The sequence below is a fragment of the Aquarana catesbeiana genome, linkage group LG09, assembly GCF_042186555.1.
Source record: "Aquarana catesbeiana isolate 2022-GZ linkage group LG09, ASM4218655v1, whole genome shotgun sequence".
Taxonomy (NCBI): Eukaryota; Metazoa; Chordata; class Amphibia; order Anura; family Ranidae; genus Aquarana; species Aquarana catesbeiana.
The window spans coordinates 222,325,150-222,341,884 of NC_133332.1; the positions used below are offsets into that span (position 1 = coordinate 222,325,150).

The 16,735-nt window shown below is 43.8% G+C and overlaps 1 protein-coding gene across 2 annotated transcripts in view; it reads right to left on the reverse strand.

The window, feature by feature from the left end:
* PLXNA3 (plexin A3) overlaps positions 1-16,735 on the reverse strand; it is a 233,310-nt gene that overhangs the window by 4,091 nt on the left and 212,484 nt on the right. For both annotated transcript variants that reach the window (XM_073599797.1, XM_073599798.1), the window contains exons 26-31: positions 16,463-16,566; positions 16,254-16,350; positions 15,701-15,891; positions 15,425-15,594; positions 3,042-3,254; positions 590-740 (exon numbers count right to left, since the gene is read on the reverse strand). In XM_073599797.1, the coding sequence (XP_073455898.1) occupies positions 590-740; positions 3,042-3,254; positions 15,425-15,594; positions 15,701-15,891; positions 16,254-16,350; positions 16,463-16,566 (926 nt within the window). The remainder of the gene's footprint in view (positions 1-589; positions 741-3,041; positions 3,255-15,424; positions 15,595-15,700; positions 15,892-16,253; positions 16,351-16,462; positions 16,567-16,735) is intronic.

A 16,735-nucleotide genomic window follows, 5' to 3' on the forward strand; every position in this document is an offset into this window, starting at 1 on the left:
ATACGGCTACTTTTCACTGTCACTAGGTGGTAAAATGCAGTTGTGTTTCCCACACATTCAAAACAATTTAAAATGATCTAGAGGTGTCTGCACATACCTGGACCAGCCCCCCGAAGCCTTGCCGTTATGGCCAAATCTCAGCCCATTCTAATGGGCAAATACCTCCAGGTAGTGTGCAGCTTGCTTCCCTCTGCCCCCAACACATACTTACAGAACCATCACTATAATAGATTACCTCTATATGGACTTTCTAAAGTCAGAGCCCTCTGAAGGTAGGAAAGGGGGATTTGCTACACCTGTGACTAATTTAGCTGCGTGTGTAAATTTCAGTTTGGGTTCTGCAAGCAGGAGGAATTTTTGCACAGAAAAGAAATATTAAGATTGCATGCACTGCACATTCCCTTTAAAAAGAAACTATATTGGCTTTTGGGCATTTTTTAAATTTATATATATATATTCTTTAATTTTAATTAAAGAGAAGTTATACACAATTTTAACATTTCATTTCTAAGCACTAAACACAAAGTATACAAAAAGATCACTGGTAGCACCAGCCATGTCTCTTGCCAGCACCACACCATGTTCTTACCTCCTCTCGATATTTGTTGACATAGAAGAAGAGCTCGCTGAGAGCACTCAGGGAGTTGAACTCATTTGCATGGAGTCGAGATTGCTCAACAAGATAGGCATCCATGTCCTGGTCGCTGATTGCAGCCATCTTGCTGATGTCCCTATAATATCTGTATAGGAGAGATTGGGAGACTTTAGAGAAGTGATCTACTCACAGTAGAGCTGCACGATTCTGGCCAAAATGAGAATCACGATTTTTTTGCTTAGAGTAAAAACATCACGATTCTCTCACGATTCTCGCGCTGTAAAATCTTTCACATTATACAAAAAAAAAAATTTAAAAATGGGCTAACTTTACTGGTTAGATTTTTTTTTTAATTCATTAAAGTAATTTTTTCCAAAAAATTGCATTTGAAAGACCGCTGCGCAAATACAGTGTGACATAAAATATTGCAACAACCACCATTTTATTCTCTAGGGTGTCCACTAAAAATATATTATATATATATTTATTATATATTTATTATATTATATATATATATATATATATATACATATATATATATATATATTTATATATATATTTAGGGGTTCTAAGTAATTTTCTAGCAAAACAAAAATGATTTTTAACTTGAAACCAACAAATGTCACAAAAAGGTTTAGTGTTTAAGTGGTTAAACTTTTTTCACTTACACAGGAAGTCTATTCCTTTGACAAATTGTTACAATGTTTATACTCAAGTTCAACTGATAAAGAATGTTTTGTTTCTTGGCAGACTGCCTGGTTTTTCTCTTCGTTTTGAGGGCTGTGGCTTCAGAAGAGCAGAGAGAATTCTTTGCATAGAAAGAATTGTGAAACACTTTAGCAAGATCGTGATAACGATTCTTGACGATTAATCACGCAGCTCTAACTCACAGTAGGACACCCTGAAGCATAGCCAATATTAGAACACAGAGTTCCTCCTTTGTCTCCAGGTATTACACAGGCACAGTGGTGGTCAAATTACTTGATAAAAAGGTGCCTCAAATGCAACCCCCTTACATCTCAAAGGGCTGCATATAATATTGAGTAAATGTAATGCCAAAGACAGCTATCAGAGACTAAAGACATGCAACATCCATTTCAAAACAAATCTAAAAGGGATAGACAGGACAAAAAAAGGTAAGATAGTCTAAAGAAACATACAGAGCATTTAAAAACTAAAATGTAATCTGGGCTCTGTGCTATTCTATGCAATGAAGGCAGATCATGGCTGCTGGTGGGATGGGTTGACAGGGTGTGTAAATGGCTTCCTGAAAACAATACAACCCCCTGCCTCACTACCCCTTTCAAGAGCCGTCAGCCCTAGTGCAAGCAGTGATCTGGCTCTTGTAAGTTTTGTAAATATCAAAAAGCCGTGATGGATGGATGTCAGTTTGGAGGAGTGGGTATAACTGAGCAGACTGCTCTAGGTAATGCCCACATGTGATGCTGAGCAGGCTATGCTTTCTGCTTTGTAGTGCTGCACAGTGGTTGTACATTGCTGATTTCCTGATCTCACTGCAAGTCTGCCAGGCAGGCTCTGTATAAACACAACAAACTCTCTGTAAACTCCCAAAATGCTCTTGGCAGCCAGACGTCATGTGGTTAAGGCTGCGTGCCGTTTATTTAAGTGAAGTAATAGCTTTAGTAATACATCCACACCACTCAGCTTTAACATACCATGCCTGGCTGCCTCAATACTACCATTTTAACGCAAAGCTTTCATGCATATTTATCTACAATGTAACAGTTAACATAATCTGGAAATAAAAAAAAAAAACATCTTGCAGATTCAAAACCCAACCATGGCACTGCCTGCCTGGAGTTTGCATGTTCTCCCTGTGCCTGCATGGGTTTCCTCCGGGTACTCCGGTTTCCTCCCACACTCCAAAAACATGCTGGAAGGTTAACTGGCTCCCGTCTAAATTGTCCCTAGTATGTATGAATGTGAGTTAGGGACCTTACATGGTAAGCTCCTTGAGGGCACGGACTGATGTGAATGTAATCTATACTGTATATATAAAGTGATGTGTTAATTGTTGGTGCTATACAAGTACTTGTAATTAATAAATGAGAAAAAAATCTAGGGCTATCATTGCTGACTTGAAAACACTTTCCACCTAGCTCACCCACTGACACTAATGCTTTCTAAGTTACAAACTCCGAACTTACATTCAGATGAGGATGGCCAGAGAAAGTCCCAAGAGAAGGCCTTATCTACCTGCTTGTTCTGGGTAACTGATTCAAAGCATTAAAGCAAGTGGGACAGACAGCAGGATAGCCAAGCAAACTAGTATTTTCAGGCAGACAATTAACAAAATGACAGCCTTTTTTTTTTTAAGATTGGTTTATAATGAAGTGAACTAATTCCATGGTATCTTCCTGCATGTCCTCCCATGTGAGGATGGAAAAAAAAAAAACAGCTGAAAGTGACGAATCCAAGCACTCACCTCTCCACCCAAGTCTTGTAGTTAGGGATGTCCTTGGCGTAGAGCAATTTGTTACTTGGCGAGTCCTTCCCGAGTCGGTGTTCAGAGGTGGAACAAGAGTCCATGAAAGTCTGAGCCACCACAGAGAGGCAGGCGTCTGTGATGCTGTTCTTGTGAATGTCAAAGACAAACTGCGGATTTTTGATCACATTCACCCAGAAGCGGAGAGGCAAACTAAAAGCAGGTCAGGAGAAAAAAAAAAACATTATCTGCAGGACTTGCACTAGTTTAAACAAATATAATGCCCCCTCACTAGGTAAGGAACATAGTGCTTGTTTGACCGGGGGACGGTCTTGAACAGAGGATTACATACTTCAACCCACAGTCCAGAGGGACCCAGCTGTCCTTTCCTCCGCTCTCCAGCACGAGAATGTGGGAGGGCACTACTACTTTATCATGTACAATGCAAGACTAGTGATGGTCCTGCACTGTATGCGATGATGTCGGCAAGAGGCACGGCAGCAAGACCAGTCAGAGGCCAGAAAGAAGAGCGACTTCAGGGCACCAGTTGTTACAATTCAAACTGGCAGAAAGGCAGACTGAGGGACTGTGGCGTAGGATAAGTAATATGGTTTTAGATCACCCCCTAAGACCAGTGATGGCGAACCTCGGCACCCCAGAGGTTTTGGAACTACATGTCCCATGATGCTCATGCACTCTGCAATGTAGTTGAGCTTCATGGGAAATGTAGTTCCAAAACATCTGGAGTGCCAAGGTTCGCCATCACTGCCCTAGATAAAATAAGCACTATATTCTGCATTAGCTTTAGAGAGAACAACCAAAAATGTATTATTTGATCTTATGTCCAGAGTTAGATTCTAAACTGGAAACTGGGAAAATATTACTTATGAGGCATGGGGCTTTCTGAAATGGGATGCATCACTTTTGAAACCGAGTGACAGCAGAAAAAGACCAGGTGATCCATCTTTTTTGGAACTTTACTGTGCAAGGCTTACGCATTTCACCAAATCAACAATAGTATTGAGACAGTACACATTTTACTGCAAAGTTATTTGAAAATGATTTTTGATATGGCATTCACATTTGTTACATGCTTGCTTTGCATTTTTATGAGAGTATTTCAAATATAGGTTTATACTGAAGATTCCCCCTTGGTGCTGTACATCTGTTAAATCCAGATGGATGGATGTGTCCTCCTGAAAGGCTGATAAGAACAGAGGACAACACAATCAATCGCATTGTTTTCTGTAAGTCTAAAGCTAGGCATACAAGTTTTTTTGGTTCAACCAGTGGGTTAAACAAAAAAAAAAAAATAAATTCAGTTTCCTGCAGCCACACAAGCGATGTGAAAGCAGGAATCTCCCCCACTGCGCTATTGTATTCTGACAGCAGGGACACCCCCCAGTCAGAATACACTGATCAGCAAGCTGCAGCGGCTGATCGAATGCTGGATTTTCAGCAGACCAGTTCAGCAGAAGCGGATCGTTAGACTGACTTCTGTAGAACAAAGAGGGGTACACACAGATTGAAATTCGTCCAGTTCCTGCTGATTGATAGACCTGGACTAAATGCAAAGGAATGGTTAACACAGCATCACTGTGCAGCAATACAATGAAGTGTATCTAAAAGGAAACTTTTTTTTTTTTTTTTTAGTATTTAAATTAAGTAGGAAAGCGTTAGAACCTCAGGTCAGGTTTTAATAGGCATCCATGTCGCCGCTGGGGACATTCACCTTCTCTGTTTGCTTTGATGGCCATTGTCAGAAAGTGATTTGAATTTCAACATTTTACACTTGTCACAGGATCAGGTGGTGAAATTTTCCAATATGGACACTTGTTTTGAGAAAGCTAAAAGCAGGTGTCTGAATAATCATCCAAAGGACACAGATTTTCAACTTTCAGGTGATACTGCTACTTACCCTTTAAAAAAAAAAATAAAAAAAAATAAACCTAGGCCAGCCCCCAGAATAACCTCTGCCAGCATGCTTCGGTTTTGTACCAACGCAGTACCAAGAGCACAATCAAACAGAGAAACCCCTCTGTGTCCCTCAATGGACCCCAACCCCAAGAAAAGGATTTTATGGTGAGCACAAAAATACTATTATTATTCTTCGGGAAGTCAAACATTCTGGACATCCAAAAGCAGTCCAACTTCTTGCAGGTAAGTCCACCAAGTTCAGACACTCAACTCACAGAGTTGATTGCTACAAAAAGAAACACCACCTTGAGAAAAGTAGTGAACCCAAATGGGTTCAAATGGTAGTAACTGAAGCACAAAAGACACCAAATTCAGATCTCAAAAAGTCACGGAGGAATGAATAGGGTAAGCTACATGGGAGACTCCCTGTCAGAATGTTTAAATCAAGGAGAGGAGAGAAAACCAACAGGGTGTTGATAGGGACAGGGCAGAAAACTGGCCCTTTAAAGTGCTGACAGCCAAGTCGCTAAACTAGACCCAATAGTAGGAAGGTGAGCATGTGTACAACAGAGAAACACCTCGGCTTCAAGCTCTGAGACTCATACAAGAAATGTGCCTTCTAAGTGCAATGGCAATTCTTACAGGAAGTAGTCTTGCATAGTTGCCAACAGTCCTGATTTTCCCGGGACAATCCCGATTTTGGGACCCTCGTCCCGATTGGAGGCTGTCCCGAATCGGGATTTCCATCAGGAAAATCGGGAATGTTGTTTTTTTTTTTATTTTTAGAGCAGCTGGCTCCAGCAAAATGGCGGCCGGCGCTGCCGCTCGATCTTCCCCCTAGTGCTCAGTGGAGAGAGGAAGGGGGCTCGATCCATGCAGCCAATGAATCGGCTTCTTTAGCCGCTTCCCCTCTCCACTGAACACACGGCGCCACCGTGTCTTGCCGAAAAGTTCCCTAGCTTGGCTCTTTCCGCCAGCTCGTACTGCGCAGGCGCAGCGCCTGCGCAGTACAGGGAGTCCTTACTTGTCGAGGGGAACTTTCTCGGCAGAACGCGACACTGGCCGCACCTGGACAAGGGGAGGGTCTGCACTGAGGGGGGGCTGCACTAATAGAGGGGGGGGTCTGCACTGATGGAGGGGGGTCTATACTGACTCTGCTGGGGCACCTGATGCAAGGACAGACTCTGCCGGGGGCACCTGATGCAAGAACAGACTCTGCTGGTGGCAGGCGACGTGGCTAGTGACACGCTCAGGGATCCCACTGATTCGGCATTATGGTGAGTTGAATGATTTAATTTTATATTACAATGTAATAATAGAAATAATGTGCTTCAATCATCCTGACACCATAACAATGATGGTGCCGGGATAATTGAAGCGTTAACACCAGATGTTTGGAGTATCTTTATCTGCTGATTGTTAAACTTTCTAGAATACACATATTTTTATAGTGTAGGATCTGGGGCTGCTGTCCCGTCATTCCCCTCTCCCCCTTTCCCTCTCCCCCTCTCATTCATCTCAGACTAACCACACCCTCTTGAGCCACGCCCATTTAAGCCATGCCCACTATTTCACGTAAGCCATGCCCATTTTTTGCTGCACTTGTATTTTTGTGAAGCCACGCCTACAAACAAATGCCCTGCCCCCTAATTATTGTACGGCTCCGCCTACAGCCAAAAAAAGTGTCCCACATATTTTTTTTGCAATATTGGCAACTATGGTATTCATATGGTAGTATCGTAGGAATCAGAAATGCCTCTATCACAAAATCTGACCTTCTACAGCCATTCCAGCAACAGTGAAGCAGGAAGGCAAATCAGCCCTTGGATAGAAGACCCTGATGATCTGGCAGGGCCACAGAGCATCTGCCAGGATTCCTACAAAGTCAGTGTACCACATGCACCTGGGCCAATCCGGAGTCCACCTCGGTCCTGCAAAGTAGATGAGGTAGAAGATTCATGGAAGGAGATTCATGGAAGGAAAGGCATTGTTCAATGTACATTGATCCCATGAAGCCACCAGAGCACCCACTGCTTCTGCTATCCTTGTACCTGGAGTCAAACCTGTCCAGTCTTTGTTGAACCTGGAGGCAAAGAGGTCCACATCCAGCATCTTCTACCCCAATACAGGTTCTGGAACACCTCTGGGTATAGGAACTACTTCCCTGGGTCCAGACACTGTTGGTTGAGAAAGTTTGCCTGAGAACTCTCTATGCCTCACATGTACATAGAGGAAAAGGTGAAAATATGAAGTTCTGCCCAGGACAGGATCCTAACTACTTCTCTTGCTGCATGCGACATGACTGGTTCCTCCTTGATGGTTGGTGAATGCCACCACCATGGCCTTGTCTCACTGAATCCTTATGGAATGAGAGGACATGAAAAAAAGATGGTGCGACCCTGCAGAGACAGCCAAACCAGCACAGGTTTCAGGCTGTTGATCAAGAAAACAAGGCTCCTCTGATGACCAAGTCTTCTGCATTGGTAGGATGCAAAGGTCACCTTCCCTGCCCGACAGGCTGGCATTTGTCATGAGGATCATCCAGAAGATGGAAGGGGGGCTTCCAATTTCAGAGTCAGATTACTGAACACCAGGCCAGGTGCAAACCGCTTCTCAGTGCCAAACAAAGTGGTCTCTATGACTTGGCTGACTTGTCCTCCGACAAAATGTTGTGTAAAAGAGATTTGGAGTGAAACTGAGCAAATGGTCCTGCCATCAGGTCAAAGACTCCTATACAAAAAAGGGAAAGGTAGAAGACTCCTAGACTGGAGAGCTCCAAACTGATGAGATCAGAGAATTGGAAATTTCTCTTTTGGTTTAGTCCTGGACCAGGACCAGATTAAGAATATCATGGGCTTGGTGCTGATGATTTTGGTAGGGCTTTCTATAAAAAAAATAAACAAACAATTTTTTGTTATAACAAATTAAATAGAGAGAGGGAGGATGAGAGAGAGAGAAAGAGAGAGAGAGAGAGAGAAAGAGAGAGAGAGAGAGAGAGAGAGAGAGAGAGAGAGAGAGAGAGAGAGAGAGAGAGAAGAGAGAGAAGAGGGAGAGAGAGGAGAGAGAGAGGAGAGAGAGAGGAGAGAGAGAGGAGAGAGAGAGGAGAGAGAGAGGAGAGAGAGAGGAGAGAGAGAGGGGAGAGAGAGGGGATGAGAGAGGGGGGATGAGAGAGGATGCGCATGGGCATGTGTGGGAGTGACAGCAATGCAGCCCAGCCAAGGCAAGTGACCGAAGGCAGAGAACCTGGAAGGAAGACCAGGTGACGATGGAAGCGCCCGGGACCTGCCGGATTGATCACAGCGCAGTGCTGGAGGGCTCAGTCTGACAGGTAAGTGTACTGTAATGTGCTAATATGCTGTGCATACTTGTACATTATGGCATAACCTACGTCAGGGCCTCTAAAAAGTAGTAATGATACTACCGCTTTAATATCACAGGATCCCAGGAGCTTCTCATGGAGCCCCCTACTTATCCGGTGGCCCTTGGGCAGTGACCAGGTGCATAGTTGCCAACATTTCAAAAATATTTTCAGGGACACTTTTTTTTTTTACCAGTGGTATATTTAGAGTAGCTGACATCCTCTATGTTCATTCATACATCACAGTAGTAATCACAAAATTAAATGAGTACTAATAATGGGCAGAACAAATATGAGGACTGAGAAGATTTCCTTTAGTTGAACAAAAGTGTACCCATTCTAGAGCTGGAAACATTGAGAATATTTGATATAATTTTAAAGAACTGTTTTTGTGGGTGAGAGGCATAGGGGAGGAGTATGGATGGTATAACAGTGGGCACTATGTACAGGAGAGGAGTGTGGAGGGTATGACAGTGGGCGATATGCACAGGTGAGGAGTGTGGAGGGTATGATGGGGGCAGTATGTACAGGAGAGGAGTGTGGAGCAAATGACAGTTGGCAGTATGTACAGGAGAGGAGTGTGGAAGGTATTATGGAGGCAGTATGTACAGGAGGAGAATTGTATGACAGTGGGCAGTATGTACAAGAGAGGATTGTGGGGGGTAGGACAGGGGGCACTATGTATAGTAGAGGAGTGTGGAGGGTATGACAGTGAGCAGTATGTACAGGAGAGGAGTGTGGAGGATAAGACAGTGTGCAGTATGTACAGGAGAGGAGTGTGGAGGATAAGACAGTGTGCAGTATGTACAGGAGAGGAGTGTGGAGGATAAGACAGTGTGCAGTATGTACAGGAGAGGATTGTGGCAGGTATGACAGCGGGGACTATGTACAGGAGAGGATTATGGGAGGTATAACAGGGGGCACTATGTATAGGAGAGGAGTGTGGAGGGTATGACAATGAGAAGTATGTACAGGAGAGGAGTGTGGAGGGTATGACAGTGGGCACTATGTACAGGAGAGGAGTGTATGACAGTGGGCAGTATGTACAGAAGAGGATTGTGGGGGGTATGACAAGGGGCACTATGTATAGGAGAAGAGTGTGGAGGGTATGACAGTGGACAGTATGTACAGGAGAGGAGTGTGGAGGGTATGACAGCAGGCACTATGTACAGGTGAGGAGGATGAAGGAATCTGGGAAGGGAAAATTTAAAGGGTTGTGGAAGGATGTTTAGGGACTGCGTAGTGGTTAAGCGGGCCATACATGGATTGAAATTAAGCCAATTAAGCAGAGACCAGCCATGTATGTGCTAGCTGGTTGTACACAAGTCAATTTATTAATCGACTTGAGTACAACCAGCCTGTCAGGTTTTTCCCTAAACAATCAGTGCTGCCAGCTATAGTTAGCAACACTGATCATTGTATTCTGTGGGTAGCGAAGGCTCCCCACTGGCTGAACACAATAACACTGCGGGAGTGATTCCCCCCAACCACAGGTCAGCAGGTGAGAGGGGGTGTTGGGACAGGCTGGGGAGATAGGTCTGTCAGCAGGGGGTGTGAGGTGGTCATGGAGGGATATCAATTAGCAGGTGGGGGGAGTAACTGGGAGGTGGCTAACATGGGAAGTGGCTGGGGAGTGACTTGGTTGGTGGGGAGTGTGAAATAGATGATGTGTTTCAAGTTTCTTTCACATTTTCGGTAATGCTTACTACCCTCTGAAAAGTGATCTGTGGTGGATTGCTTTTCAACAAGTGTTATAGCAGCAGCTGACAGGCATTCATGAGGTGCTACTGCCACGCCTTTTTTTTTTTTTTTTTTCATTGCTGGACTATGCTGCTGCAGTTGCAGAGTGGCCCCATTGAAATCAATAGGCGAGCTTGACAGGCGGTGCTGCCTGTCAAACTCTGCAGGCTCCAAGCTGTCCATTGAGCTCAGTGCCTCTGACAAGAAGTCAGAGGCACTGCGAGCTCATCCTCTCAGTCTGCTGCAGAGTGTGCCAGCTTGTATTGAAACTGGCCGCTCTTTAGGTAGCTTCTGACAGGCGCCCCGTATCTCCGGAACCATAGATGATAGGAGCCTCAAATTTTGACCAGTGGTGGGGTAGGTCTTCAGCTACCCAAGTGACCCCTGGTCACCGAGCCACGAACCTCAAAGTCGATCGTTTTTTTTTCTTTTTGGCAAATGGGCCTATCTTAATGTAAGGGGCCTGGAGCTGCAGCTTCAATAGCCCCTATGTTAATCCGGCCCTGTCCTGGACTTCGCTCAGGTCAAATGAGGATTCAGTTCCAACACCAAACTCTGAAGGGTTAGGATCCATCCAAACTGCTGTAAAATCTGGACATTGAAACCCATGTTGCTTAAAAGGGCACACGCTGACTGTTACCTTAACAGGAGGTAGTCTAGTATTCCATGATTGGGATGTCACAAGATTGTAGAAGGGCTAAAACTGGGGCCAGCTACTTGGTGAAGCCCCAAGGTGCAGATGAAAGGCACCAAAAAAAAAAAAAAAAAAAAAAATGGTAGTGTAGGGGCCACACATTAAAAGAGTGGGAATAAAAAAACCCAAACATTCGTCCTCACCTAGATGGCTGCAGCATCGATCCGATGCTCTAACTGTCCCCCACTGGCTCTACACCAAGAATGGAGCAGTCTGACTGACGGTCACTGCTCTCTGCTCTGCCCCTCCAGCATGCACTGGAGCGCCGGACTGTGGAGACGGGGTAGGAGTGGCTGGCTCGGGCTTTCAGCAGCATGCTGAGAGGCTAAGCTAGCTGCAGGCCAGGCATCCAGGTGGATCATAACATTATCATTGGGATCAGTGCAGAGCCTGAACTGGCTTTTTGAGGTCAGCAAACAGTGGACTTTAGCCCACTGTCAGCTGAATCTGGGTCAAAAGGAGGGCAGAACTATGTGCACTCCTGTGACCCACAGGAGAAGTATGGCCAAAAGAGCTTTGGCCATACTTCTCCTTTAAAGCAAAGGAAACACCGATGCAACAGAAAAGATGGGTCATGTAGGTATGCAACCTTGATGTACACACAAACCAGAAAGTCTCCCTGGTGCAGGGAGGCAAAGACAGACCTGGTGGATTCCCGCCATCATTTCTGGACCACAACAAAGACAAAATTTTGGGGTCCAAGATAGGGCAGATTGACCCTTTAAGTATGGGAATGGCGAATAGCTTCGAAAAAAAACACAAGAACCTGTATTGCCTCAAGAACTGGGACAATGACACTTGGGAACAAAAGACCTGAAATGGTTTGAATAGGATCTGTTAAAGTGTGCGCTGACACAAAGGATGGAAGTCAAAATCGAGGGAGAGATAGAGAGCGAAATTCCAGTTTGAAACGCTCAGAAACCATATCCTGAACCCAAGCATTGAAGATGCAAGATGTGTAATAATCTGTAAAAATGTAATTCACATCTCCCCACCCTGGATAGCCAAAGAGGGCTGGTCTGAGAAAGAAAAGACTGCAGTCTGCACCATAGGCTTTTTTCCTTGAGCAGAAGAGTGCTTTTGCCACCAGTAGTGCTCTATAAGACAAACAAAAAAAACAATCTAGAATCAATCCAAAAAGGTACAAGAGTTCCACTGTCCAGCACCATAACCAAAGTGGCCATGCATGTGGACTGACATGAGATCCAAGCGAGAGCTGGAGGGCTGTAGTTTTTAAAGAAAATCTGACTAATTGGTCATGGTTTGAAAAGGTTAAGTCACAAGGAGAAGAGGCATTTTTTTTTATAAGGATTAGCAAATTTTATAATGAAGTCACTCAACAAAAGGAAAGACTTTATGACATGCTGTCGGCAAAAACAACCAAGGGCAGTGATAGAACTTGAACAAGAGCTGTCAAATCCACCAATTTAAAGATGAATTCCAGGTATGGTATATTTTTACATAGTTGACACTTGCTCCAGTGTTCTCCACATGCTTCCAGGTCCTGTGCCGAGTGGCTGGGGTTATGCATGCTGACCACAGGAGGTTGGCTGCTCAAGCTGAGGCATTCAGAGTCCCTGAATGAATGCAAAGCGTTCTTTGACTGGATGAACTGAAGCGGTGTAAAAGGAGAAAAGTCAAGCAGCAACATTTAAATTGAGATGCCCATAGTAGAAAAATAAAGGAGGGCTCCTCCATGTGGCTAATCTGTGAACTAGTCTAGATAGAATAAAGGAGAAGTTAACAGAATTGTCAATTAATTCCAGATGTTACTGTAGAAAATACTGTATAAGCAGCCTCAGTACAAAAAAAAAAAAAGACCATATGTACCGCAATCTAGCATACGCCTGCTAAAAACTCATGACAGTTTGTTGCAGAGATGGGGACAGAAAAACTGCCTCAGCTCTGGACTGATAACTCCATAGGGAAGCCCTGGTCTAACCTAAAATTTGGAATGCTGTTTTAACTAGAACACAGAAGGATAGTCAATACCGATCACAGGACAGTTGCACCAGCATGGGTAATGAGCTGGGAACTTGCACTGTTTAGCCAACTGGAGAACTTTCCAGAATTTTCAAATCCAATGGCTGTAAATCACTGAAGAAAATACAAATTATCATTTGTGAATAAGCCAGGTGAATTGCCTTTGTCTGTGCTAGAAGAGGATCAACTGCTTGAGATCGCAATGACGGTGGCCTTAAAAAGGATATTTGAGACAACTTCGAATCTCCTGAGATTGCCACAAAAGTACTGAAAAGCCTGCTTCCATTTCTATCATTCTATCTTTGTGAAGCAGGGTTTTCTGCAGTGACAGCAACCAAAACGAGATTACGGACTAGACTGGACATAAGCAACACACTATGGGTGTCACCGTCTCCCATCATCCTGAGATGCGACTGTCTAGTTGCAGGAAAATAAGCTCAGGGCTCCCACTGATTCTGCATTTTGGTGCGTTGTATGAATATTTCATTATATACGGTAATACAAAGTAACAATTATAGAAATAAAGTGCACAATAAATGTAATGCACTTGAATCATCCTAAAACCAGAGCCTTTAAGAGAGAGTCTTAAACTTCCTATCTGCAGAATCTTTGAATAGGTACAGAAAGATGTTTAAGACGGAGATGGCAGGATCAACCATAGGGTGAGGTTTTGGAAGGAGTAAATATCTTTTCTGAAGTGACCCAATTAGACGTTCTCTATGTTCATGAACACGCGCTCTTTGTACCCAAAGGTGCATGGTGGAGACTGGAGGAGAATCGAGCTGCACAATGCAGACGGCAGCAGTAAGTTATCTTATGTTAGCAAGTATGTTGCGTGAAGCTCCCGCTTCATAATAGTGACAACCTGGAATAGAAAAATCTTCTGCAGCTTCCTACAATACTGCCTCAATGTGCTCTTCATTTCCCTCTATGTATTCCCCTATGGGGTACTCAGAGTAGGGTGCTGAATACAGGGTATGCATTTCCAGAAGAACCACCAGGGTGTAGACCAATGATTCTCACGGCACACGAAAGATTTGCAGGTGTGTCGTGGGAGTTTTGAAAAATATTTCGGGGAGCCGTCAGCAAAGACTAATAGCAGTCAGACCCACGGGGCCAGGGTGGGAGGACTTGATGGCAGTCTGCAAGTTTTGGAATGCAACGCGACGCAGCACTCACCGGAAATGGCTCACCAGGAGGAAATGACGCAATGCGTTTCAGAGCACGTGCGGTAGTCCATGGGGAGGCCGCATCGCTCCTTTCTCAAGCTCTCCAACAGCGCAAACCCTGTACCAACTTCACCAGCACCACAGAAACACCTTCTATTTATGATGTGCCTGTATACTTCCTCCCTCATGTGAGTGGATATCTGGTTTTTGTTTTGTGAGTTTGGATTTTCAGCATTGACTGAAATCAAATCAGAAAAGAGAGAGACTTCTTAAAATCGATGTTGAAATCGGTGCTTGTTTGTCGACTTTGGAGCCTCGCTTCAATCTGATTTTCTCTCGAAAGCAGGCACATCCTTCACAATAAATTTAAAATTAAATATATATGTAAAAATAAATAAGTTCTTCACCTCAAAAATCGTTAAATTTTTTCAGGTGTGGTGTGAACATTTTTAGATCTTTTTGGTGCACCACAAGACAAAAAACACTGGTGTAGACTGTCCTATAATGAATTCTCCTTGCAAAAGAGCGGGATGAAGCTCTGAAATACCATATAAGAGGTCTAGGTGGAAGTGGCAGTAAAAAGTGCGACCTGCAGTGTGATGTAACACCTTGTCATCCATCTGAGACTAAGCTCTGAGTGGTTGAGTTTTAGAACCAAATTAAAAAAATTTGCACTAAAAGTAAATACATTTCAAATATACCCCCATCTCTTACACGGTCAGAGATACAGGGATGGCTGTCTTACCTATATACCACGCTGGACTGCATATAAAGTCCAGGCTTCTCCCCTCTCAGTGGGCACACCCTCGAAGGGGGTCTTCAGGGACTGGGTTCCAAATAGATCGGCCACAGCCTGGACCTGTATAGCACCCTGTGGCTGACTATACATGTTGCACTAAATGCAAGATCCAGTGTCCAAAGCAACATTACAGGCTATCTCCACAGCGTGGGGTCCAGGAACAGCTCCAAAGGTTTACCAAAGTTGCACTGATCTGGATACACTGCTTCTATTTGTGGCATTAGAATGCAGTGAAGAGTTGATTGATGAATTTGAAGATAAAATAAGGAAGGGAAATAAAAAAACTAGTTAAGCTAGGAGTGATTTCTCCGTAAAGTAGAAGAGGCCCATCCCCTTAGGACACTAGCTCAAAACTGAGAACTCAGAGCGGGGTAGGGTTATAGGGGAGGTGCCCGGTGGGTCCTCAAAATCTAGCTAGTGTCTAATTAACTGAAGGTATGAGCTTTTAAACCAGGGTCTGTCAATATTTTGCCTGTTTCCTGTACTATAAGATTAAGATATATTTTTGTACCTTGGCATGGATTTAGAAAATGCTGACTTTAAATATCCTATGAAGTTCTAAACAAATTATAGCAAGATCTCTTCACATGAAATATCAAAATGTCAGAGGTTTGTGTGAAGGTTTGCTCTGGTTTGTCAGACAGTTCTCATCTTAGATTATGTTAAGGGTGCAGTCATTTGACAGGTGTGTTTCTGCTCAGACATATAAATTTTTTTGCTCACCAGTTACTTTTCCATGTGTGTCGGACGTCTGGATCCGTTATCTGCCTTTTATCAGCTTGCTCATCTAAATAGTCGAACATGTATTTGATGGCAAGAGGCAGAGCGCTGCCCCGGTGGGCTGTGCTGAACACAGTCTCAAACAGGTCATCCACAAACTTCTGCAGAGTACCCTGCAAGGGGCAGCAAAGCAAAAATAATTTGTCAGACCTTTGCACAACAGTCACTACATACACAACACCCCAGCCTTTTAGCCCTGGTGGTAAACAATGGTGTTACCTTTGTGGCCAATAACCGGGTGAGGTAAATCTCAGACACCATTTTACTGCCACGATCACCCTCTTTATGGTCCGTGTGGTCGTGATTTTTCACCAGATGCCAGAGTTTAGTGCCAGTTTCTTGGTCTGGGGTGATCATGGGAGCTCGCGATCTCAAGCTGTCTGGGCTGCTCGATGTCCGTAGAAGACTCTCTGAAAAACGAGAAATGGCGTTCCATTGGTACAACTAAACAATGCAGAGAAGAATATGGCAAAAGGTCCAATCAGTGACAGAGCATACATAATCCAGCACTGAAAGATTGGCAGAGAGTAGATTTACAGCTGTCACTAGCCCCCCATACAATTATTTCACAGGATTTACATGAGAAGAAACGGCCAGGGCCAGCAATAAATAAGATAATAAATTATAATGGCTGCTATCTTCTATAAATTCTTACACTTATTCCTGTTAGTCTAAATATGAAAATGGTGCAATAAAAAATGTAGCTTATGTACTAAAGAAAGGGGGAACTTAGGCTGGAGGGCATCAGTGAGAAAGTGAGTAATATACGTACCATACCGGCTGAGTGAGCGAGTAAATGTGAAGGAGTTGGTGATGTTGTAGGCTGATACCTGCTTGGGAATGAGAGCCACAGTGGAGCCATCTGTGACCTAGTAAAAAGCATAAGGGGCAACATGTAAATTCAAAAGTATAATGAGAAGTGCCATGGGAAGAGAAGACACAGATGAGGAGATTATGAAATGTGTATGCTGTATGACTCACCTGGTAATGCGCCAGTGTGTTCAGCCTCTTCCAGTCACACTCAATTTTGGTGGTGACATCCTCATCCTGGAGAACAATGCGGGTGATACGGCCCTGACGCCATTCTGCAGAGAAAGACAATTGAAGAAATCACCAGTATGTTTTATTGGCCTAAAATGTATTTTATTGATCTAACACACTCATTAAAGCAAAGCGGTTACCCTTTAGGAATTTATTGCTGTAAGCTACCCAAGTGTCCTGCCAAATTGTATGTTAGGTGGTTATATATAGTAA